The sequence below is a fragment of the Spinacia oleracea genome, unplaced genomic scaffold (assembly GCF_020520425.1).
Source record: "Spinacia oleracea cultivar Varoflay unplaced genomic scaffold, BTI_SOV_V1 SOVchr0_051, whole genome shotgun sequence".
NCBI lineage: Eukaryota > Viridiplantae > Streptophyta > Magnoliopsida > Caryophyllales > Amaranthaceae > Spinacia > Spinacia oleracea.
Window position 1 is genome coordinate 22,843 of NW_026614379.1, and position 24,695 is coordinate 47,537.

At 39.2% G+C, this 24,695-nt stretch overlaps 2 protein-coding genes across 2 annotated transcripts; both read right to left on the reverse strand.

Moving 5' to 3' along the window:
• Positions 1 to 15,004: 15,004 nt before the first annotated feature.
• Positions 15,005 to 16,005, reverse strand: LOC110779530 (40S ribosomal protein S24-1-like). Its single transcript, XM_056834107.1, has 4 exons — positions 15,919 to 16,005; positions 15,474 to 15,644; positions 15,225 to 15,311; positions 15,005 to 15,037 (listed from the first exon to the last, which is right to left on the reverse strand). The coding sequence occupies exons 1-4, from the start codon at positions 16,003 to 16,005 to the stop codon at positions 15,005 to 15,007; spliced, it is 378 nt and encodes a 125-aa protein (XP_056690085.1).
• Positions 16,006 to 17,528: 1,523 nt separating this feature from the next.
• Positions 17,529 to 19,668, reverse strand: LOC110800801 (nucleobase-ascorbate transporter 3-like). The gene is made up of 7 exons (XM_056834106.1): positions 19,639 to 19,668; positions 19,363 to 19,449; positions 19,213 to 19,271; positions 18,547 to 18,638; positions 18,361 to 18,438; positions 18,129 to 18,289; positions 17,529 to 17,637 (listed from the first exon to the last, which is right to left on the reverse strand). The coding sequence occupies exons 1-7, from the start codon at positions 19,666 to 19,668 to the stop codon at positions 17,593 to 17,595; spliced, it is 552 nt and encodes a 183-aa protein (XP_056690084.1). The 3' UTR covers positions 17,529 to 17,592.
• Between the last annotated feature and the right edge of the window lie 5,027 nt (positions 19,669 to 24,695).

Below are 24,695 nucleotides of genomic sequence, written 5' to 3' on the forward strand. Positions count from 1 at the left end.
TCGCTGCGCGCGAGGCTGCGCGCGCTTGCGCGAGGCAGTGCGCGTTGTGGCGCAGCTCGCTTGCTGCCCACACGCGACTGCCGTGCCTTGCCTTCGCCCATGCCCATTCGTCCATAGCTCGTGGCCCACGACACAAGGCAGGGCTACTGCCTTGTGCTCGTGCACCATGCCCCTGCTCATTGCATTCGTGCCGCACGGGCGACGAGCTCCCTTGCTCGTCGTCGCATGCCCGCACTATACAAAACCCCTTAATTAGAATAAATAAAATTTATTATAATTACAATATTCAAAATTAAAATCCAAGAAAATAATTTAAATTATTAATTTTAAAATTAATTAAAATTACGTAAAGTGAAAAATTTCAAATTAAACATTCAAAACGATCTAATCGCAACGCAAACACCCTACGCATCGCACGCCCATGGGCCACACGCACACAGCCATCGCTGGCCATGTGCGCGCAGCCCATGCGCTCGTCGCATAGCTGCTGCATCTTCCATCGCAAGCCATCGCACAAGTGGTGCTCGCTGCGCGCGCGCCAGCGCTCGATGCACGCGAGCAATCGCTCGCTGTGCCCGCTCGCAAGCGCTCGCTGCGCGCGCTCCAGCGCTCGATGCACGCGAGCCATCGCTCGCTGTGCGCGAGCCATCGCTCGCTGTGCGCGAGCAATTGCTCGCTGCGCGCGATCGACGCTGGGCGCAGCGCTCGTGGCACGCGAGCTTGCGCTCGCTGCGCGCGAGGCTGCGCGCGCTTGCGCGAGGCAGTGCGCGTTGTGGCGCAGCTCGCTTGCTGCCCACACGCGACTGCCGTGCCTTGCCTTCGCCCATGCCCATTCGTCCATAGCTCGTGGCCCACGACACAAGGCAGGGCTACTGCCTTGTGCTCGTGCACCATGCCCCTGCTCATTGCATTCGTGCCGCACGGGCGACGAGCTCCCTTGCTCGTCGTCGCATGCCCGCACTATACAACACCCCTTAAGGGTAACACGAAGCGTCCATTGCTTTGTGCGTGCAAGTTATATGAACGAATAGCATAAAAAATTTAAAATTTTATATTTAAAATTAATGACAAATTAATAAATAATATTAATTTCATAATTTTAGGGCGAAAAATCGAAAATTTATTATTCAATTGATTTCCGATTATTATGGATTCAAGCCTAGGTCATAAAAATTTAAAATTTATCATAAATTTACAATTTTTTTATGGTGGTTTTTAATCATAGGTTTCTAATTAAATTATAATTAATTATGAAAATCAAATTAATTCTAAATTATTCTAATTTTCAACAAATTAATCATAATTACAAATTAGATTGCATAATTAACAAGGCTAGGCATTCAAACTTGTTAAACATATACAGTAGGTCAATCAAAAATTCAAGATTTATCAACAAGAATCGCAAATATTTAATTTAACATCTTAAATTTACGAAATTTTGCATTCGAAAAACTAAAACCTTCGAAAAGTCATAGTTAGGCTTCGAATTTGAGAATTCTGGGTTAGGCAGAAAAGTATTCTTTTTGTCAAAATTTTAGAATGCCTTTTACATGCGGAATTGACACAAAAATCACTCGATTTGGATGAGTAACGAAGAAACTGCCGAAAAACTACGTATGTATAATTAAATAAACGCAATTTGCAATTAATTAACAATTACGAAAATTAATCACCCCTTTTAATTCATGCAAATTTGTAATATTTAACCATGTTCATGCAATTTAGATTATGAAAATAATAAGGGGCTCGTGATACCACTGTTAGGTTATGATACATATGACAATTCATAAATCATGCAGAAAAACCATTTAGCCAGGAATACATATTATTTACACATAATCATATAGCATAGTTTAGATGCATACTCTTTGTTGCGTGCCTTCCCTAGCTGCGCCCGAACCGAACAAGAACAAGTCTTTAGGACTCCAAGTGTCGTCCCTCCATAGATAGTCCACAGCACGTCCGGATCCGCCTTAAGATTGACCAACTAGAATCGCCCTTAAGGTACTAAAGATTTTCGGCACTCTTAGGTAAGAAATGTGTCTGAATTTTCTCTCAAAAACTCACTTTGAATACTTGAATAATCTCTTAAAATATGTGACCCTAGGCACGTATTTATAGAGTTATGGAAAGGGTTTTGGAATCCTATTAGGATACTAATTTATTTAATTATAACCCTACTAGGACTCTAATTAAATAATCATTATCTAATAGTTTTAGGATTTAATCACACTTCGAATCCTGATTGCTTCAGGATTCCCGCACAAGCAATGCACGAGCACCGTACACCCGCGCAAGCCTTGCGGCCCACGCTAGGCGCACAGCGCTCGGCCCATTGCTGCGCTCCGCGCGCGCGCGCCCAAGGCCTTGGCTGGGCCTGGCCTTGCGCTGGGCCTGGTCGAGGCTTGGCGTGCGCTGGTGTGCGTTGGCTCGCTGGGCGACGGCCTGGCTTCGTGCTGGGCCTTCGTCTAGCGGGCCTCGTCCGATGCTAATTCGTACGATACGCTTCCGATTAAATTCCCGATTCCGGAATTCATTTCCGATACGAACAATATTTAATATTTCCGATTCCGGAATTATTTTCCGATTCCGATAATATTTCCGATTCTGACAATATTTCCGTTTCCGGCAATATTTCCGATTCTGGCAATATTTCCATTTCCGATAATATTTTCCGATACGTACCATGTTTCCGTTTCCGGCAACATCTACGACTTGGATAATATTTATATTTCCGATACGATCCATATTTCCGTTTCCGGCAATATCATCGTTTCCGGAGTATTCATTTCTTGCCTGTGACGATCTCAGCTCCCACTGAAACCAAGATCCGTCGATTCCGAATATCCATAGATGGAGTATCTAATGCCATTAAATACTTGATCCGTTTACGTACTATTTGTGTGACCCTACGGGTTCAGTCAAGAGTAAGCTGTGGATTAATATCATTAATTCCACTTGAACTGAAGCGGCCTCTAGCTAGGCATTCAGCTCACTTGATCTCACTGAATTATTAACTTGTTAATTAATACTGAACCGCATTTATTAGACTTAACATAGAATGCATACTTGGACCAAGGGCATTATTTCCTTCAGAAACAACGAGCTTGCATCCCACGACCACAAAGTGGCCGCAAGGATGGGCTAGATGTCCCCCGACTAGCACCATTTGACGTGAAAGAAACAAACAAATCGAGGCGGGACAACACTGGCTAAGGTTAGCTAACACAACGTCAACTAGAATTGGACTGCACCCACATGCCGCTTGATATCGCCCGCATCCGGGAACGGTCCGCATCGAGTTTCGGAAACATTAGCACACTAAAGCCAAAAGGGACAAGAGGTTTGTTCAAAGATCGACGACGAGATTTAGTCCACTCTCTAGTGTGCTGCTTGGTCCTCTGCCCGCACACAAGAACAGTCCGAATCCGGTCATCGAGGCCCAAGCTCCCCTCGACTATAGTACCCGTTCCAGGTTTGCTCGAAGGAACGACGACGAGATTTAGTATGCTCTTGTGTGCTTCTTGGTCCGTTGCCCGCACACTAGAACACACCGCATCCGATCATGGATTCCCAAGCTCCCCTACAATACCTACGAGGCTTGTTCGAAGGACGACGTCAACTAGATTTTAGTCCGCGCTCGTGGGCTGCTCGGTCCGCTGCCCGCAAGAACAGACCGCATCCGGTCGACAAGTCCCAAACTCCCCTCCGCTAACCCATCCGAGAGACGACCGCGGGACCATTGCGGCATACGAAAAAATGAGGTCAAGTCGGGACGTTAGCCGTATTGCGGGCCAAATCCACCACCGTCATCCCCCGACTTTACGGAGCCGAAAAATTCCCTCAATGCATCGTTGGATTTTTTTTTCTGAACAACGAAAACTCAAGGTCAAGTCGGTACTATGGCCGTGTCGCAGGCCAATTCCACAACCGTCATCCCCCGAAATACTCCGTCAATCGAACCATAACACCTTTCTTTGCTTACCTTGCTTGGGATATGCCTTGCCATGCCTTCCTCTTGCCTTTCTTTGCCACGACTTTCCCTTGCTTACCTTGCTTGGGCCATGCCTTGCCACGACTTGCCCTTACATGCCTTTCTTTGCCACGACTTGCCCTTGCTTGCCTTGCTTGGGCATGGCGTGCCCTTACTTACCTTTCTTGGGTCATGCTTACCTAGTTTGGGCCATGTCGTGCCCTTGCTTACCTTTCTTGGGTCATGCCTTGCCTTGCTTGGGCCATGTCGTGCCTTGCTTACCTTTCTTGGGTCATGCTTTCCTTGCTTGGGCCATGTCGTGCCCTTTCTTACCTTTCTTGGGTCATGCCTTACCTTGTTTGGGCCATGTCGTGCCCTTGCTTACCTTTCTTGGGTCATGCTTACCTTGCTTGGGCCATGTCGTGCCCTTGCTTACCTTTCTTGGGTCATGCTTACCTTGCTTGGGCCATGTCGTGCCCTTGCTTACCTTTCTTGGGTCATGCCTTGCCTTGCTTGGGCCATGTCGTTCCCTTGCTTACCTTTCTTGGGTCATGCCTTGCCTTGCTTGGGCCATGTCGTGCCCTTGCTTACCTTTCTTGGGTCTTGCTTACCTTGTTTGGGCCATGTCGTGCCCTTGCTTACCTTTCTTGGGTCATGCTTACCTTGCTTGGGCCATGTCGTGCCCTTGCTTACCTTTCTTGGGTCATGCCTTGCCTTGCTTGGGCCATGTCGTGCCCTTGCTTACCTTTCTTGGGTCTTGCTTACCTTGTTTGGGCCATGTCGTGCCCTTGCTTACCTTTCTTGGGTCATGCTTACCTTGCTTGGGCCATGTCGTGCCCTTGCTTACCTTTCTTGGGTCATGCCTTGCCTTGCTTGGGCCATGTCGTGCCCTTGCTTACCTTTCTTGGGTCTTGCTTACCTTGTTTGGGCCATGTCGTGCCCTTGCTTACCTTTCTTGGGTCATGCTTACCTTGTTTGGGCCATGTCGTGCCCTTGCTTACCTTTCTTGGGTCATGCCTTGCCTTGCTTGGGCCATGTCCTGCCCTTGCTTACCTTTCTTGGGTCTGAAGGAAATAATGCCCTTGGTCCAAGTATGCATTCTATGATAAGTCTAATAAATGCGGTTCAGTATTAATTAACAAGTTAATAATTCAGTGAGATCAAGTGAGCTGAATGCCTAGCTAGAGGCCGCTTCAGTTCAAGTGGAATTAATGATATTAATCCACAGCTTACTCTTGACTGAACCCGTAGGGTCACACAAATAGTACGTAAACGGATCAAGTATTTAATGGCATTAAATACTCTATCTATGGATATTCGGAATCGACGGATCTTGGTTTCAGTGGGAGCTGAGATCGTCACAGGCAAGAAATGAATACTCCGGAAACGATGATATTACCGGAAACGGAAATATGGATCGTATCGGAAATATAAATATTATCCAAGTCGTAGATGTTGCCGGAAACGGAAACATGGTACGTATCGGAAAATATTATCGGAAATGGAAATATTACCAGAATCGGAAATATTGCCGGAAACGGAAATATTGTCAGAATCGGAAATATTACCGGAATCGGAAAATAATTCCGGAAACGGAAATATTAAATATTTGTTCGAAACGGAAATTAATTCCGGAATCGGAAATGTTAAATATTGTTCGTATCGGAAATGAATTCCGGAATCGGAAATTTAATCGGAAGCGTATCGTACGAATAAGCATCGGACGAGGCCTGCCAGACGAGGGCCCAGCACGAAGCCAGGCCATCGCCCAGCAAGCCAAGCGCGCCACACAAACAGCCACGCCAGGCCCAGCGCAAGGCCAGGCCCAGCAGGCCGTGGCAGCGCGCACAGCGCGCGCAGCGCGCGCGGGTGCTTGCGTGGGCTTGTGGCTCGCGCAGGCCTCGCTGCGTGGGCTGCTGCTCGCACGCACGCATGGGCGGCCCATCGAGGCTGCCGTGTGTGTGTGCGTAAGTGTTTGTGTTCGTGCACGTTTCCTAAAACGTGCAGAGTTCGGTTAATGATTAAATTCCTAATTCTATTTGATAAATTAATTAAATTAGAGTTCTTGTAGGATTCTAGGTTTAATTAATTTGTATCTGAATAGGATTCCAATTCCCTTTCCATAACCCTATAAATATGTGGCCTGGGTTCACAATTTATAACGAGTTTTCAAAGTATTCAAAGTGAGTTTTTGAGAGAAAAATTCAGCCACACATCTTGCTCAAAAGTTCCGAAAATTCTAGTACCTTAAGGGCGATTCTAGTTGGTCAATCTTAAGGCGGATCCGGACGTGCTGTGGACTATCTACGGAGGGACGACACTTGGAGTCCTAAAGACTTGTTCTTGTTCGGTTCGGGCGCAGCTAGGGAGGGCACGCAACAAAGAGTATGCATCTAAATTATGCTATATGATTATGTGTAAATAATATGTATTCCTGGGTTAATGGTTGTTTCCGCATGATTTATGTAATATCATATGTATCATAACCTAACAGTGGTATCACGAGCCCCTTATTATTTTCATAATCTAAATTGCATGAACATGGTTAAATATTACAAATTTGCAAGAATTAAAAGGGGTGATTAATTTTCGTAATTGTTAATTAATTGCAAATTGCGTTTATTTAATTATACGTACGCAGTTTTTCGGCAGTTTCTTCGTTACTCATCCAAATCGAGTGATTTTTGTGTCAATTCCGCATGTAAAAGGCATTCTAAAATTTTGACAAAAATACTATTTTTCTGCCGAACCCAGAATTCTCAAATTCAAAGCCTAACTATGACCTTTCGAAGGTTTTAGTTTTTCGAATGCAAAATTTCGTAAATTTAAGATGTTAAATTAAATATTTGCGATTCTTGTTGATAAATCTTGAATTTTTGATTGACCTACTGCATATGTTTAACAAGTTTGAATGCCTAGTCTTGTTAATTATGCAATCTAATTTGTAATTATGATTAATTTGTTGAAAATTAGAATAATTTAGAATTAATTTGATTTTCATAATTAATTGTAATTTAATTAGAAACCTATGATTAAAAACCACCATAAAAATTGTAAATTTATGATAAATTTTTAATTTTTATGACCTAGACTTGAATCCATAACAATCGGAAATCAATTGGATAATAAATTTTCGATTTTTCGCCCTAAAATTATGAAATTCATAATATTTATTAATTTGTCATTAATTTTATAAATTTTAAATTTTTTATGTGATTCGTTCATATAACTTGCACGCACAAAGCAATGGACGCTTCGTGTTACCCTTAAGGGGTGTTGTATAATGCGGGCATGCGACGACGAGCAAGGGAGCTCGTCGCCCGTGCGGCACGAATGCAATGAGCAAGGGCGTAGTGCACGAGCACAAGGCAGCAGCCCTGCCTTGTGTCGTGGGCCACGAGCAATGGACGAATGGGCATGGGCGAAGGGCGAGCCAAGGCAGTCGCGTGTGGGCAGCAAGCGAGCTGCGCCACAACGCGCACTGCCTCGCGCAAGAGCGCGCAGCCTCGCGCGCAGCGAGCGCAAGCTCGCGTGCCACGAGCTCTGCGCCCAGCGTTGCTCGCGCGCACAGCGAGCGATGGCTCGCGTGCACAGCGAGCAATGTCGCGCGCACAGCGAGCGATGTCGCGCTCCCAGCGAGCGATGGGTCGCGCGCACAGCGAGCGATGTCGCGCGCCCAGCGAGCGATGTCGCGCGCACAGCGAGCGATGTCGCGCGCCCAGCGAGCGATGGCTCGCGCGCACTGCAAGCGATGGCTCGCGTGCGACGAGCGCTGGCGCGCGCGCCGCAAGCACCACAGCGTGCGATGGCTTGCGATGGAGATGCAGCAGCTATGCGACGAGCGCATGGGCTGCGCGCATATGGCCAGCAATGGCTGTATGCGTGCGGCCCATGGGCGTGCAATGCGTAGGGTGTTTGCGTTACGATTAGATCGTTTTGAATGTTTAATTTGAAAATTTTAGTTCACGTAATTTTAATTAATTTTAAAATTAATAATTTAAATTATTTTCTTGGATTTTAATTTTGAATATTGTAATTATAATAAATGTTATTTATTCTAATTATTTTACTAAAATTAAAATCATGAATTAATTTAAATAACGACTGAAATTAAATTAAACTTTTTGGATTCAATTATAAATTTATATGAGCTTTAAATTTTAATTAAATTTGTATGTTTCCGGTTAGACTAGAAATACATTTTTATGTTTAAAATTAGTAAAGCATATGAATTTATTGGTTTAAGTGGGAGCGTATTTTAGTCAAAAACTCTTGATTAGGTCTACAAATCCTTAAGGTTAAAACAACTTGATTAGAATTAATAAGGACTGAATAATTGGTAGATTATTGGTGCCCTTGATTAATTGCTGCAAATATTTACGTGATGCATAATGTGTTTTACTAACCAGCTAAGTGGGCCATTCATGATAATGAATGGGTGAATGGTATATATTGTATATGTACTGTTTTGCAGGTTATGAAGTGACTAGTATGGCCCAAATAGGATAGAAAATATGGTCTGTGTACCATTAATTTGAATGTAATTGGTCTAAAGTACCAAAGTTATTTTTCAATTCAAATATTCTCTACGTACCATCAAATAGTTGTAATTAGTTATAGCTTATCCTATTTGAAGAAAATGGTGCCTCCCACGGAGATTTTCAAGACGGACTTTGAAGTTAAAGCTTCAAGATGAAGTCGGGCCATACTAGATCACAAATATCTTATGCATGTTTTAAGTTATTTATTGCTTTTAAATATGTCTTAAAATGCATGAGATCAAAAGCTTGATTATGTTGCATGATTAAGGATTTTAGTTCACTTAAAATCTAACCAACATAGTAAGAGCCTTAAGTTCCAAACTTAAAAATTGAGTTAAAAGGCGCCATGCCAAAATATACACTTGCTTGGATATCCTTTACATCAATCTAGTAATAGTTTTCGCTCAGCGAGGTGTTACTTATTGGTCCTAAAGGGGCAAGGTACACAAATAATTGTGAGTACATGTTAGTTTTGGTGAAACTCAACGATATAAGTAAGGAGTCCTTTTATGTCGTGGCAAATTCGATAGGTTTACCTAATAAGTTCTTAGACGTACCTATCAACCAAGAATAGTTTCTAGACTATTAGCAAAAGGCTTTTGCTTACCTAAGATGTTCTAGGATTAAGTCGACAAACTGTGCTTAGTTCTTCAATGATTTTAGGATCTTGGAATCATTTTATTCACACCTGCCGGAACACATAATTTGAATAAAATGCTTAATAAAAATTGAATTATGCATGTATGCTAGAATTTAAGTTTATTAAGAGAAACTGTGAATGGTTATTTATTTGTTTATTCTTTTCAATTGTAGTTTTTAATATGGCAAACAACAATTCATTCAACATTCGATCAATTCTCGAAAAGGAGAAGTTGAACGGGAAAAACTTCCTTGACTGGCAAAGGAACTTGCAAATAGTTCTTATGCAGGAAGAAAAGGAGTATGTCCTAGATGAGGCGATGCCCGAAGCTGCAGGCGACGGGGTCACTCAGGCAGCCCTCAATCGTTGGATTGATGTCAACAAGGATGTGAAATGTCTAATGCTCGCCACCATGAGTGCGGATCTGCAGAAAACGTTCATCAACTCAGATGCTTTCACAATCATCAGTGAGTTGAAGAACATGTTCCAAGATCTGGCTCGAGTCGAAAGATTCGAGACTCATAGGCAAATTCTTGAGACCAAACTTAAGAAAGGCGAGCCCGTAAGTCCACATGTTCTCAAAATGATTGGACTCATTGAGAATATGAGTCGGCTGGATCAGCAATTTTCTCAGGAAATGGCTATAGACACCATCCTCCATTCTCTTCATAGCGGGTATGATCAGTTCAAACTGAACTACAGTATGAATAGTCTGGACAAAACGCTCACTGAGCTTCACGGTATGCTGAAGACCGCTGAAAAGACGCTCAAAAGTGATAAGCAGGATGTGCTTATGGTGCGTGGGGGCAAGTTCAAGAAATCTGGAAAGAAGAGGAATGCTAAGAAAGGTGGCAACAAGGCCAGCCCAACTAAGCAAACTGGCGCCAAATCTGCAAAGAGGAAGGTCAGTCAACCCACTTCTGAATCCGAATGCTTCTACTGCAAGAAGAAGGGGCATTGGAAGAGAGATTGCTTGAAGCTAAAGGAAGATCAGAAGAACGGAATAGTCGTTCCATCTTCAGGGATTTTCGTTATAGACTGTATACTTGCTAATTCAACTTCTTGGGTATTAGATACAGGTTGTGGCTCACACTTATGTTCCAATCCACAGGGACTAAGAAGAAGTAGAAAGTTAAGCAAGGGTGAAGTCGACCTACGAGTGGGAAATGGAGCACGGATTGCTGCATTAGCTGTAGGAACTTACTATTTGTCGTTGCCCTCCGGGCTAGTTTTGGAACTGGAAGAATGTTTCCATGTTCCAAGTCTTACTAAAAACATCATTTCAGTTTCTTGCTTAGATGCTAAGGGATTTTCCTTTTTAATAAAAGACAATAGTTGTTCGTTTTATTTTAAAGAGATGTTTTATGGATCTGCTAGATTAGTCAATGGACTTTATTTATTAGATCACGACAAACAAGTATATAACATAAATACCAAAAAGGCCAAAAAGAATGATTCAGATCTCACCTATCTGTGGCATTGTCGATTAGGCCATATAAACTTGAAACGCTTAGAAAGACTTCAAAAGGAAGGAATTCTAGAACCATTTGACTTAGAGGATTATGGTAAATGAGAATCATGTTTACTTGGCAAAATGACAAAGCAACCTTTCTCTAAAGTTGGAGAAAGAGCAAATGAACTATTGGGTTTAATCCATACAGATGTATGTGGACCAATGAGTACAAATGCTAGAGGTGGTTTCAGCTACTTTATCACTTTCACTTATGACTTCAGTAGGTATGGTTATGTCTATCTAATGAAGCATAAGTCTGAATCCTTTGACAAATTCAAGGAATTTCAGAGTGAAGTAGAGAATCAATTAGGCAAGAAGATTAAGGCACTGCGGTCTGATAGAGGCGGTGAATATCTGAGCTATGAATTTGATGACCATCTGAAAGAATGTGGAATTCTATCAGAGTTGACTCCTCCTGGAACACCACAATGGAACGGTGTGTCGGAACGGAGGAACAGAACCTTGCTAGACATGGTCAGGTCAATGATGGGTCAGGCCGAACTTCCATTAGAATTTTGGGGACATGCACTAAATACAGCTGCACTCACTATAAATAGAGCTCCGTCTAAAGCTGTCGAAAAGACTCCATACGAATTATGGTTTGGAAAGCCTCCAAATGTGTCTTTTCTTAAGATTTGGGGATGTGAAGTATACGTCAAACGATTAATTTCAGACAAACTTCATCCAAAATCTGACAAATGTATCCTTGTGGGCTATCCAAAGGAAACAAAGGGGTATTACTTCTACAATACATCTGAGAACAAAGTGTTTGTTGCTCGAGATGGTGTCTTTTTGGAGAAAGATCATATTTCCAAAATGACAAGTGTGAGAAAAATAGACCTCGAAGAAATTCGAGTCGAACAACAAACTCTAGAAAATGCTCAAGATGACATTCAGGATGAAACTCAGAGATCTTTAGAAGAATCTGGTGAGAATCAAGGTCAATCTAGAAATGTTGCCCCGCGTAGATCGCAAAGATATAGATCTCAACCGGAAAGGTACTTAGGTATTTTGACGAACGAGAGCTATGACGTTCTATTACTTGAAAGTGATGAACCTACGACTTAAAAACAAGCTATGACGAGCCCTAGCTCCAAGCAATGGCAAGAAGCCATGCAATCTGAATTAGACTCCATGTCTGAAAACCAAGTATGGGATTTGGTCGATTTGCCAGATGGCTATCAAGCCATTGGAAGCAAATGGGTTTTCAAACTGAAAAAGGACAAGGATGGGAAACTTGAAGTTTTCAAAGCTAGATTGGTTGCAAAAGGTTACAGGCAAGTCCACGGTGTGGATTACGATGAAACCTTTTCACCAGTTGCAATGCTAAAGTCTATTCGAATAATGTTAGCAATCGTTGCATATTACGATTACGAAATATGGCAGATGGATGTCAACACTGCTTTCTTAAACGGCGTTTTAACAGAAACTGTGTTTATGACACAGCCTGAAGGTTTTCAGGATCCAAAGAATGCTAAAAAGGTATGCAAGCTAAAGAAATCAATCTACGGATTGAAGCAGGCATCCAGGAGCTGGAATATACGTTTTGATGAAGCAGTCAGTGACTTTGGTTTCATCAAGAACGCAGACGAATCTTGTGTATACAAGAAGGTCAGTGGGAGCAAAATTGCTTTCCTAGTATTATATGTCGACGACATATTGCTTATCGGAAATGACATTCCTATGTTGAACTCTGTCAAGATTTGGCTTGGGAAATGTTTTTCGATGAAGGATCTAGGAGAAGCACAGTACATATTGGGCATCAAGATTTACAGAGATAGATCTAAAAAGATGATTGGACTTAGTCAAAGCACTTATATCAATAAGGTGCTTGATAGGTTCAAGATGGCGGACTCCAAGCGAGGCTACCTACCCATGTCTCATGGAATGACTCTAAGCAAGACTCAGTGCCCAAAAACACTTGATGAGCGTAGACGAATGAATGGGATTCCATATGCATCATTAATTGGTTCAATAATGTATGCTATGATATGTACACGCCCGGATGTTGCGTACGCACTCAGTGCTACGAGCAGATACCAGTCAGACCCAGGAGAGGCGCATTGGACTGCTGCCAAGAACATTCTGAAGTACCTGAAAAGGCACAAAGATGACTTCCTGGTCTATGGTGGAGATGATGAATTAATTGTTAAAGGCTATACGGACGCAAGTTTCCAAACCGACAAAGATGATTTCAGATCACAGTCTGGGTTTGTCTTCTGCCTCAATGGAGGAGCAGTAAGCTGGAAAAGTGCTAAGCAAAGCACCATTGCGGATTCTACAACTGAAGCGGAGTACATTGCTGCACATGAAGCAGCAAAGGAAGCTATATGGCTAAGGAAGTTCATAGGTGAACTTGGTGTAGTCCCCTCCATTAAAGGACCAATAGCCCTGTATTGTGACAATAACGGAGCTATTGCACAGGCAAAAGAGCCTAGACACCACCAGAGAGTCAAGCATGTACTTCGTAGATTTCACCTTCTACGAGAGTTCGTTGAAAGAAAAGAAGTCGAGATAAGCAAAATTGGACCTGATGACAACATATCAGATCCATTAACTAAACCTCTGCCGCAGGCGAAGCACAACTCGCACACTGCAGCTATGGGAATTAAGCATATTGGAGAATGGCTTTGATGTCTCTGTTTAATGTTTTAAAGTTTTAGAGTTTAAATCTTTGTAAAACATTTTTGGTTAATCATTCACAATAAATGAAAAGAATTCATTTTTCCATTTAATTTGTGGTTTATTAAATGATGAGTCCCTTCAATTTGACGATATATTCAAGATAGACTGTCAGGACCAGTCCTGTGACTAAGAAATGTCTATCAAGTGAACTTGAATGTCAAAGGTTGAAAATGGTCCCTAGTCGGAGTTTTCTATAAAATTGGACGCATAGAAAACGTTAGACGATTAGAATGCAAGATGACTAGTAGTTCTGTTTCTTGAACTATGTGGACATGGCAATGTCATAATAATTTGCATAGATACTTACTTTGGGAAGACTAGTATCGGACAAGACCTATGAAACTTTACTGTAAGAGATGAAAATCTGTCATAAGTAAATTTCATTAAATTATTAGACACTAAATCCTCAATACCTGAGTGATTTGAGATTACTTGTTTGAGAACTGGTTGCTTTGACGTTGACCAACCGTCGCACCGTAAAAGGAGGCTATAAAGGCAACGCTCAGGTAATCACACTACTAGAAATTGTAGATTTAACGACAACATATTAACGAAGTAATCAACATTCCGTCGTTATAAGCAATAGCGCGCTACTCTACTGCGATGACTAACTGAAGCTTGTCGTTATTATTATAGAAAAAAAATAAAGTTAAAATATTCAAAGGAAATTGTCTGTCGTTATATCTACCTTATTTATGCACTCTTCACTCTTCAGCGCCGCTTTCAATTTGTGAACATCAGTTCAAGTTTCACTCACCTCCAACATAGAAGTCCGAAACCCTAATTTTAACTCGCCTAAAGTTTTTCGATTCTTAAATTCATATTTCTTTCTCACCAAAGATGCAGTTGATTTCGACGAACCAGTTTTCGATTCAGTTCGAGTCAGGGTAGAAACCAAAGATGAGAAAAGCGGCGAGCATGAGTGAATTGGAACTACCATGATTTCATCTCTTTTCTACTTGCAAGGATTTTGTCCTATGAAACTGGATATAGGGGTTGATTTAGCCCATTGGATCAATGTATAGAAGTTCGATTTCAGATCTCGCCGTCAATTTCTTGCATCAATGTAATTCCGGTAAATTCCATGGTTTTTTTCTTAATTTATACCAATTTTTTGAAGTGTTGCTGGTTGAAAATTGGATTAGTTAATTAAATGCTTGTTTCGTTGCTATTTGGGATTTTTACTTATTTAATTTATTCAAATTGGAAGGGAAGAAGGATTATGTCTGCATCAGGTATATATTCAGCCTTCTGATGCAATTATACAGTTAATTGCGTGCATCCTAATAATTTTGATCCTGTGGTAGATTCATGAACCCCGTTGTTATTCAAATAAGAAAGTTGATATTCTCTTGATTTCATGTCTGATGATTTTGTTGATGTATATGCCATGTGAATGGTGTTTTATTTACTATATGATCGAGTTAGCTGGTTGGAGTTTTTTGTTTGTTTGAATTGTTTAGGCCAAAATATTCTTAATTTGGTTAAGGATGGTTTCGTCACTGGGAAGCCTACCAAGATTAAGTCGAGGCCCGTGCTCATCGTATGAATGAGGGCATGAGGAAAGGTCATTACTCTAGATTTGGTATGCATATAGTGTATCTTTTCATAATATAGAATTTGTGGTTAGGAGGTATGGAAGCACCAGTTCCTCATTTCTTCTTTCCAGCTTCAGCAGCCTTGGTCTGCCAGAGAAATAAATGTGACAAAGTTAACAAAACATATAATAGAGAAATTTAGAAGCCAAGAATTTACAAGACTTTAATAATAAAGAGTTAAAAGTATCTATCAGCCACATTTGATATCGTTGGCTGATATTGTTAGACAAACACAACCATCAGCCAAAACAACAATGCAAGTCCATTCTCCTACCTTCTTAACACCACTGATCTTCTTAGCTATGTTCTTCCTTTCTTTCATTTGTTTTCTGGACTTCTCAATCTTGGTAGCCAATCCATTCTGCACCAAGAAAAAATAGGAGCACAAAGATGTTTAGGGGAGTATATCACTCAGCAAGTCAAAATAGGCAACTCATTTACTGCCACCACAAATGGAATTATAATATAAAGATCACAAACGGAATTACAAATATAAATATCACAAATGGAACAACATACTTACCCTTATCAGGCTGTACTTTGGTTCAAACTTCTTTGCGTTATCAACAGAATCATAAATCAAACCGAATTCAATAGATTTACCTCCTCCAAAGTGAGTACGGAACTTGAAGACAAAGATAGAATTTGGATCTTTCACATCATATATGCTAGCTAGTTTGTCCTTCAATTCTGCCTTTATGAGAGAAATTTAAGATTAAAGTTGTAAGATTGTAAGGGAGAAATAGAACAGTAGTAAAAATAGGTGGTACGACGGGGAACACTTGAAATTTGATCATCAAAAGAATTCAAGCAAACAATCAGGAAAGAGATCAGAAAATTGAGAAAAATGAATTCAGGAAACACTACAAAAGGATAAACCATTGCACAACCACTGAATATGAAACCACCATCAAAAAAAGTTACAGCTTGAACCCCATATAGCAAGTCAAAACATGCAACTCATTTACTGTAGCTGCTGCATACTCTGTACTATGTACAGCAAGACTTGAGCTCTTGCCATATCTTTGACATGTACTGCCCCTAGCCAGTGGCATTCCTGAGTGTATTCTGACCTCTGGAGCAGCTGCTGCAGTACGGCAGAGCTCGCATTCAAGCAATTGAATTCAGATTTGAGTTTAGTCCCTAAAATCACTTCTACCCTTTCTTTACAAGAGGGCCAATTAGACTCATACCCCCAAGGCTAACTTGGAAGTCTCTCAGCTATGAAACAATGCATGTATTGATGGTAGATATATGCTAATTTGTGACTAATAGCTGAGAAAGGTGGTTATATAAACATCTCTTTGGTAGTAGTAGTAGTTGGGGAGTTCACATTAACATAGCTATTGTTTAATCACAGTTTGTTTGCTTCAGTAACTTCAGCTATGAAGTTCTTATCATTTTCCGCATGTCTACTGAAATACTATACAATTTGTACCATCATACTTTTATCATGTTAAAGATCAGTAGTAAAAATGGTCTGTTTAATCCGTATATATCTTATTTTCTTTGTATATTTCAGGGAATTAGTTGATTAGTTCCCCCAGGAACAAGCTAATGAGACACCCTTTTCTCTAACAGCACCAGTCCACATATTCTCAATCTTTCTCCTCTGCTCTCAGCTTCGTAAGTTCTTGATTTATAGTTTGCAAATACTTTTAGATTTTTTGAGATTTCCTATGGAATGTTGATTACAGATGGGATCCTCTAATTATAATTTTTTAATTATAGTTTTTGTTATGTAATTGATTGTTCCTAATTTATGTTTTAATTTTGTAGGCGGGTCCTTATGAATGGCTTAGTTATAAAGAGGCGTATGATTCAACGCTTCAAATCGGCTCAGCTATTAGGAAATGTGGAGTTAATCCCGTGAGTACAATTTTACTCTCCAATTTTACTTTATTATTGGCTCAACTATTGAATGGAGTACATAAATTTCTTGATGGAGAACTATAGGATCCCATCTGTTGTGATATAATAGAAGAGGCTTCATTACTCTATTAAGTATTATCGGAATCAACCTATTCAATATTAAAACCTTTATTCACCTTCCAACTGTGGCTTTTCGAGATTTTGTACCACTACGACAGAAAATGCTTTTAATAGCGCTTAATAAGGCCTTTAACAGCGCTTCTTGAAGCGCTGTTGATGGCTCCGCTATTAAAAGTAAAAGGTACATTTAATAGCGCTTTTCAAAAGCGTTGTCATATGTAATATTAGGATAATTCAAATGTTTCTTTCATAGCACTTTATAAGCGCTATTACAGAAACGCTATTAAAGGTTTACCGCCAACTTTTAAATTATTTTCTAATAGCGGATGTATATAAAGCGCTGTCAAAGTTATTAATTTTTTTTAAAATATATATTTATAATATACCTGAAATTTGTTTTTTTTTTGCAACAAATATAACACCATATATTGAAGAATAGTATATAGTTGAAACTTAATTTCCAAACCTCAACTAAAAGAAGTTATGTAATTGTCACCCTAATAAAACCGATTACATAGATATAAAATAAAATTCTAAACATTAAACTACGTAAAATACATTAATTAATAGAGTCTAATGTGTGTTGGTTCCTTCAACATAACCTAGCTATTATACAATTGTTGAACAACATGGCGCACCCATTCGGTTCTTTACTTCGTCAATCTGCTCTTTGTCATAACTTCGAAACTGAGAATCTGAAAAGTAATGTGAAACAATGGGGTTTAAGAATTCATACATATATAGAAGGGGAAAAATCGAAAGAATTAGTATTACCATAAAAAATAAGTGCCATACATGAAGAAAACAAATTGAACTTACATTATAGGAATAGATTATGATGTGATTCTAATTATTTGTGTACTACTACGTAATTATCAAGGTCATTTTTAGGTAATATTTATGCTAGGTACCAAATTATGAAGTCTTCTATAGTTTGAATGCAACCATAGTTGGATTGGCTGTTAGCTGTGCAGACTCACAATCTTTGCCTGTCTACGTTGGCCTTAGTATGTACTACATATATATGTACCTTTTTTTTGGAGGCCTGGTATGTCTTTTATTTCTATATTACAAAACCAATACTTCTTATTAGATTTAAAATATATAATATACATATCGGTCTCCATTAGCCAATATGAAGAAAGGACACAATATGTGAACATTACTTGATATAAAAACAACTTACCCATGCACCACCGGTGTTAACAGGCCCATGATTTGCTGTCATGGTGTAACTCATAAAGTAATAAGGTATCGATATTCCAAGGAAAAGACTCAGCCCCAAAACGTACATATTCCTCATGGAATTATTGTTCGTAAATTGAATGAAGGAAATCCCACTGGCAGCTGCAAGATAGTGACTAGTTACAAGGCATTCATAACATCAAATAGGTAATTAAAAATAATAATATACTTACCAACTATTCCATACAGAACGCAATATATGGCAGCAAATATTGGTAGAGGGATTGATGCAAAGAAGGATTCAAATTTTCCTGAAACAGATATTTCACAGAAGATAATTAAGCTTACAAAGATGAAAATACATGTATACTTAATTTCATTAAAGCTTCGATTGTAGCTGTTACTCCAGAACTGCTCACCAAATATGGAGAAAAGGATCATGAAAGATGTAGACACTTGAACAACTCTCCTACTTCCTACATGTGTCAGTCCAAGAAGCCCAACATTCTCCCTGCAAGAAAAAGTGAAAGTTAAATGTATGAGATATGTAGCAGCTTACTGAGATAAGAAGGTGCTGAAAAAAACCTTAGGGACAACTTCTTGAACCTATCAAAAGTAATAACTTAAAATTGCAGAAATTATATATAAAAACTTAAAAAGCTATCCCACTTAAACAATGACCCTACATAGCTCCAAGTGTGTTGCAGGGTCTTGACTCTTGAGAGGTCTAAATGTACGTAGTACTTACCCTCAACTGTCAACAGTTGAGATAGACGGGAAAAGGAATAATTTCCACTCAACTTAAGGCAGTAGTATAACTATCCTATTACTGTTTTAACTGAAACTGGACAAACTATCTCACAAGAGAAGAAGAATTTCAACAAGGAACTTCATTTACATTATTCTTTCTTGTAGGACTTCTCTTCTATTAGAACACTAAAACACGGTTATAAAGAGGAACCAATTACTCGACAACACAATGTATTATTCTTGAACCAAGTGATTTCAGAAAAAAAGTATCTGCTATAATAGCTCCCTAAATTTACAAAAATGGGTTGGAAACGCTGCATATACAGGGCACTTACACCGAAGCAGTTGAACCAACAATAGAACCAAATAGACCATCAAGAAGCATGCTTATACCCTGCGTGCCAAAAGAACAGTTAACCTTCCTTACCACATATTACTCCAAGCGGAATAGCCAAACAAATTATTAATATAATCTCAGCCCAAACCTGCCACCCTATACTTCTGCTCAACGTATGACAGGGAGGAGGAGTGGCACCAGATAGGCGGGCAGCTGCATAAAATGTTCCAGTGGTCTGCACCAGAAAACGAATCATTCGAAAAGATGGATCACAAAAACATGCCAATATCCTACTACTTAAATAGAGCTCGTCCACTATTTTACCTAAAAGAGCTTTCAGCAACAAAGTGATTTTATAAATTTATAATACTCAAATCATGAAAACACAAGCAAAGTTATTAATTTTATGCGAACGTGATCAAACCTCTGCTGACGAAACAAGTGCCGCACCCATTATCCCAAACACACTGCCTGCACTGAATAACGGTGTACCCCACTGGAACATTAATTGATTATCGTATAAAATTTAATTAAAGTCAAGCAATGGTTGTTAATTAAGCTCACTTACGTGTTAACGATATGATTTCAAGTAAATCCCCAAGGATGCATTTTTCGGTTCCTATAAATTCAAGAGTAATATTATAGTAACAAGAATAATAGATGCTCTTCATTAGTACTGTAGCTTTCGTACACTAACCCTTATTACTACAATTCTATAATTCTAACCTAGATGAAACTATAAGGATTAAAATAAAGTTGTGTGATGACTTAACAATGCCCACCAATAACTATCATGGTATCACCTACAACAGAAGAGGACAAAAGGGGCAGCAACAGAATCATCCAAACATCTTTAAAAAGCCGTAGCAAACAAGACAGCAGATGCAATAGAGGAGAAAAGGAAGTGGGCTGGTAGTGCAACGAGTTTTAGCTATTAATAAGGGAAGAGAGCAATGAGTTTTGGTTGTCTTTTGTGTGAGTAAACAATTGAGACTTGTGACCTAAACTCACTATTTTGGAGAATTGTAGCCTCAAGCTAACTTGTAACCGCACCATTTTGTGTGCTTAATCTTCCATTAATATAAGCAGCAATCTTTCCCCATACTTGTTAATTTTCTTGGCAGATTTGTGATTTCATTACAAGCTGATGTAGTATTAAAAAGACATGATATTTCAGACATATTAAATCATGGAAATATTGCCACTAAATCCCTTAACCCTCAAGTATCAGACTCATCAGAAGCATCAATCTGTTTCAAGTTTCATATTATCACTGCAGTCGAATTAAGAACAATAGTCTCCATTCAGAACCAAGAATCGACTGACTACCATCAACGAGTGCATGGATTTGTTCAATTAAGAAGGTTTTAAGTATGTAAGCACCCGTATCAGAGTAACACAGGTAATATTTTGACAGAATCCGACAGTAGTTCACTCAAGGAACAAATAACGGTGGAAAACCAGTACATCAGATTGATTTGTAGCAAGATCAGTAGATCAATATTTAATCAGCATTCAGAGCAGATCAATATTCACATTAGCAGATCAGTTGATCAGTATGCAAGATCAGCAGATCAGTATTCACAGCAGCATATCAGTAGATCAGCAGATTAATATTCACAACAGCATATTAGTAAATCGGTAGTCAGTATTCACAGCAGCATATTAGTAGAATAAATTAGCATAAAAAAGCAGAACACAACAATCACAGCAGAATAAATTAGCATAAACAAGCAGACATATTAGCATAAACAAGTATAACAACACAATCATAGCATAACAAATTAGCATAAACTAGCATAACAACACAACCAAAAGAGATCATTACACATAGCACAAAGCAACATATTAGTAGCATTGCAGTAGATCAGTTCGAAGCAGCATATGAGGCGCACATCAGTCAGTTGATTTAAAATGTTATATAGTGCGCCTCACTTCAACTAGGCGCACCGAAGCAAGACCCCTACCGCTTTAGGCTTGGAGCTTTTTTACACATTGCATTTGAGTGATTTGACTAGGCATGTAAGAAAAAATGAATCAACTCTTGACATAGGTGAAAGCGAAGACACCAAATTAACTACTTCCACTGGAGTGGTTTAAGTCCCTTCATATTTAGTAATGAAAGAGACAAATACGAACTCACTGAGAAAACACTTCTATTTTCCAAAAATGATCTTTTAATCAATACATTCACCACTTGCTTTAACTTCACAATTTCAGAAATTAATGGAGAAAAAAATTTAACCATGACTAAGTCATATACAGTAGAATATTAACAAGAACAGAAGAATCACCCCTGCAATAAAAAACTACAGTCAATGGCTATTACCACAGGATTTCGTGCTTAGCTGAATACAAATCTAGGTTCACTGCGTTGTACTACCATCCTCCCCAAATTAGTTTCTTTAGAGAGGGATCTAACCTTTAATATTTCTGAAAATAAGATAAAAAAATCTGTTATAATCCTTACCGTCACAGCACAGATAAAACCTTTCTCAAAGTCAGAATGGATAACTCCTGCAGCTTAGCTTACAAGAGTTCTGCAGAGTACTTAGAAATAAGAACTAGGGGGAAATTAACCGAGATATGTAAACTTTACTAGGCATAGCTCACCACCTTGCCCTTTTAATTTATTAAAATGTTCCTTGCCCTTTTAATTTACTAGGCATAGCTCACCACCTCTCCAATTTCTTGATTATGGATTGTGTAACCTGGTATCATTGTTTAATTTGCAGGTTATGCAACATGGATATATTATTTCACAATTTCAGCAAGTCCTTTGTTTTGCATTCCATGACAGCAAAATACTCATGGAAACATGTCAAGAAGCAAAGAACCTTTGAGGATTGTAACACTCTTCTACCTTGATTGAGTAAAATCGAATGAAAACAAACCTTTTGTCTGACCATAGATTATTTTTGTATGTGGAAAGAGAGATTTCATTGAACAGGAAAGCAGTGAATAGTTCTTGTTATTTTGCTGGAGGATGAATTTCAATTCTGGGCGAGGAAGAGTTGTTTAGCAACCGCAAAACCCCAAACCCCATCATTAAACCCCAAAACCCATAATTAAACCAACCATAATTGAATCCAAACCTCCTTCCCAACAAATTAAAACCAATTCAAGAAAATTAATTTACAATTATCCCAAATTTCATACAAAAATTAAGAACAACATAAATTAACAGAATTTCGCAAATTCTATGGAGATTACCTTGAAAATCGATTTCTCTGTCAGAATAAGCAACGCCGGACAAAGGAAACTCCGTCACCTAAATCTCCACCAACCTTAATCGCCGCCATCTAAATCTCCACCACCCTTAATGGCCGCCGCGTGAAGGATTGTGGTGCTGGTTTCGGCGTCTATTGAGAGTCTTGAGATTCGAGGTTTATGGTTTGGCAGAGTGAAGAAGTGAGGGAATTAGGCGATTCTTTTTTATTGGTTTTTGTATTTTTTTTTTCTTATACTTGTAATAGCGGTTTTTGAAAAAGCCCTATAATAACGATTATAAAATAATGGCGCTCCCGGTTAAATCGCTATAATATGTGCACATGTGACAGCGTTTTTCTTATAAGCGCTATGATATGTTATTTTTAATATTTTTGATAGCAATAGAGGCAAAAACTCTATTAAAAAAACGCTATTAAAAGCCATATTTGTAGTAGTGTACCTTACTCTTTTTGTCAGTTTACATATCTTCACATGATGGATTCCTATCGTTCTAATTTCTGCTCACTCATTGCATATCTCAATTTCTGTTAGGTTAAATTCTCTTCTTCTGTGCTGACATCCTTCAAGTCCTGATCTTTCCAATTTACCATAGTGTAATCATTTTAAGGTCACTTTAATCACAACCTAAACCAAACTCATAACAATCAGATGCGTGTTTCAAGGATAATCACCTCAAAAGAAGTTGAAGACATGCTCCTCAGTGAAGTACTCAATGAAAAATAGATTTAGAATCCTAGAAAGGATTAAAAAAACCAATAGAACATAATCTATGCCAGACACAAATAACCAGGTTTAGGTTCAGGTTCATCCAAAACCGAGTTCTGAATTGCAGGTTAAGATAACTCTTCACTTATACAATAGATATTCAGGTTGTAGCTTACATGAGGTGTCTTCAGAGGCTAAATTAGTTCTTTTAGTGCCTTAATAGTGAGTCTGGTGGTGCTTCTGTTTAATATGCAACAAGTGTGTTGGGAGCTGGTTTTTTGGTGAGTGCAGGCTGGTAGCTTGCATCTGTTTTACTGTTTTCATATTGGGCACAGCTTTTTTTGGTTGTTTCTGGACTACGGTGCTCCTGTTTGTTTTGTGTTTGCAGTGGTTTGCTTAATATGTGGTTTAAATTGTTAAATTTAGCCACCTTTTGCCTTTACAGTCCAGTAGTATTGTTGATGGTGCTTCTTTAATGTGTTATCTTTTGTCTTTGATTTCTTTTGGCAATGCAGGTATTTCCAGCCAAGTAGATTGTGCTATCAAGATACTCAACCTAGAGATTAAGTTGGATTCCGTAGTTTGTATAATAAAAGATCATAAAGAGCTGGAGAAATATGTTTAGTTACTTTGGTACTAAGATTTTGATTTTTAATCATGCAAGCGATGTAGATTTTGATTTAGAATTTTTTAAATAGGGACGATTAATTTTTCTTTAGATGAACTTTGCGAACATTTTTTCTTGCCTACTACATATTTGTGATGATTAATCGTAATACTACGATTTTATATAATCTCGCACGCATCGCGTGCATATATGACTAGTCACATTAGAGAAAGGGATGTCTCATTAGTTTGTTCCTGAAACTAAGGTGTCATTTAACATCTCTAACTTAGTTGATTATATATTTTAGTCACATTAGCGTCGAAATATTTTGTCGTTGTTGGACGATAATTAAAACTATTTTGTCCATTTGATTCTCTTTTTACGTCAACTATGTTGGTCGCTATTTGCTCTTTGTTTGACGTCATTGAATACGTAATAACGACGAACAACCTTTTTGTCGTTAATAAATAACGACGAACAATAATTTCGTCGTGTAAAATTTACGACGAACGTTGACGTTAATACTAATAACGTCGGAAGCTATTACGACAAAAATCACGACAAACTTTGTTCGTCGTTAAAAATTTTAACGACGACTTTTTCGACTTATAACGACGAAAAAGTTTGTCGTTAAAACCCCTTTTTCTAGTAGTGTCACCTATCAAACGAAGTCTAATCTCAAGATCGCAAGATTGGGATTGTCCTCCCATAAATCGGGATGAGATGCTTAAAAGTTGTACAAGGCCACTCGGAGAGCTAGAAACTGTGAAATACATGGCCGTGCTCGGATGAATCATAGGCTATGATTATCTGTTTATTTGATCAGTTGAACTCTGAAACCGAGGAACACCTCTGGACATAATAAGGATGACAACTCTTACCTTATGTTCAAGAGCAAGCATCGAGCGACAAAGGAATTAGGAAATGCACACTTGTCC

What these genes read in the sequence shown, in the direction of transcription:
- LOC110779530 (XM_056834107.1), bottom strand. Translation starts at nt 16,005, where the DNA reads ATGCCACTGGCTAGGGGCAGTACATGTCAAAGATATGGCAAGAGCTCA. An exon ending in CAAAGTACAGCCTGATAAGG is followed by an intron (nt 15,312 to 15,473) that starts GTAAGTATGTTG and finishes TTCTTGGTGCAG; the next exon opens with AATGGATTGGCTACCAAGAT. An exon ending in AGATCAGTGGTGTTAAGAAG is followed by an intron (nt 15,038 to 15,224) that starts GTAGGAGAATGG and finishes TTTCTCTGGCAG; the next exon opens with ACCAAGGCTGCTGAAGCTGG.
- LOC110800801 (XM_056834106.1), bottom strand. Translation starts at nt 19,668, where the DNA reads ATGGGTGCGGCACTTGTTTCGTCAGCAGAG. An exon ending in GCAGAAGTATAGGGTGGCAG is followed by an intron (nt 19,272 to 19,362) that starts GTTTGGGCTGAG and finishes TTTGGCACGCAG; the next exon opens with GGTATAAGCATGCTTCTTGA. An exon ending in TTAACACCGGTGGTGCATGG is followed by an intron (nt 17,638 to 18,128) that starts GTAAGTTGTTTT and finishes ATTACTTTTCAG; the next exon opens with ATTCTCAGTTTCGAAGTTAT.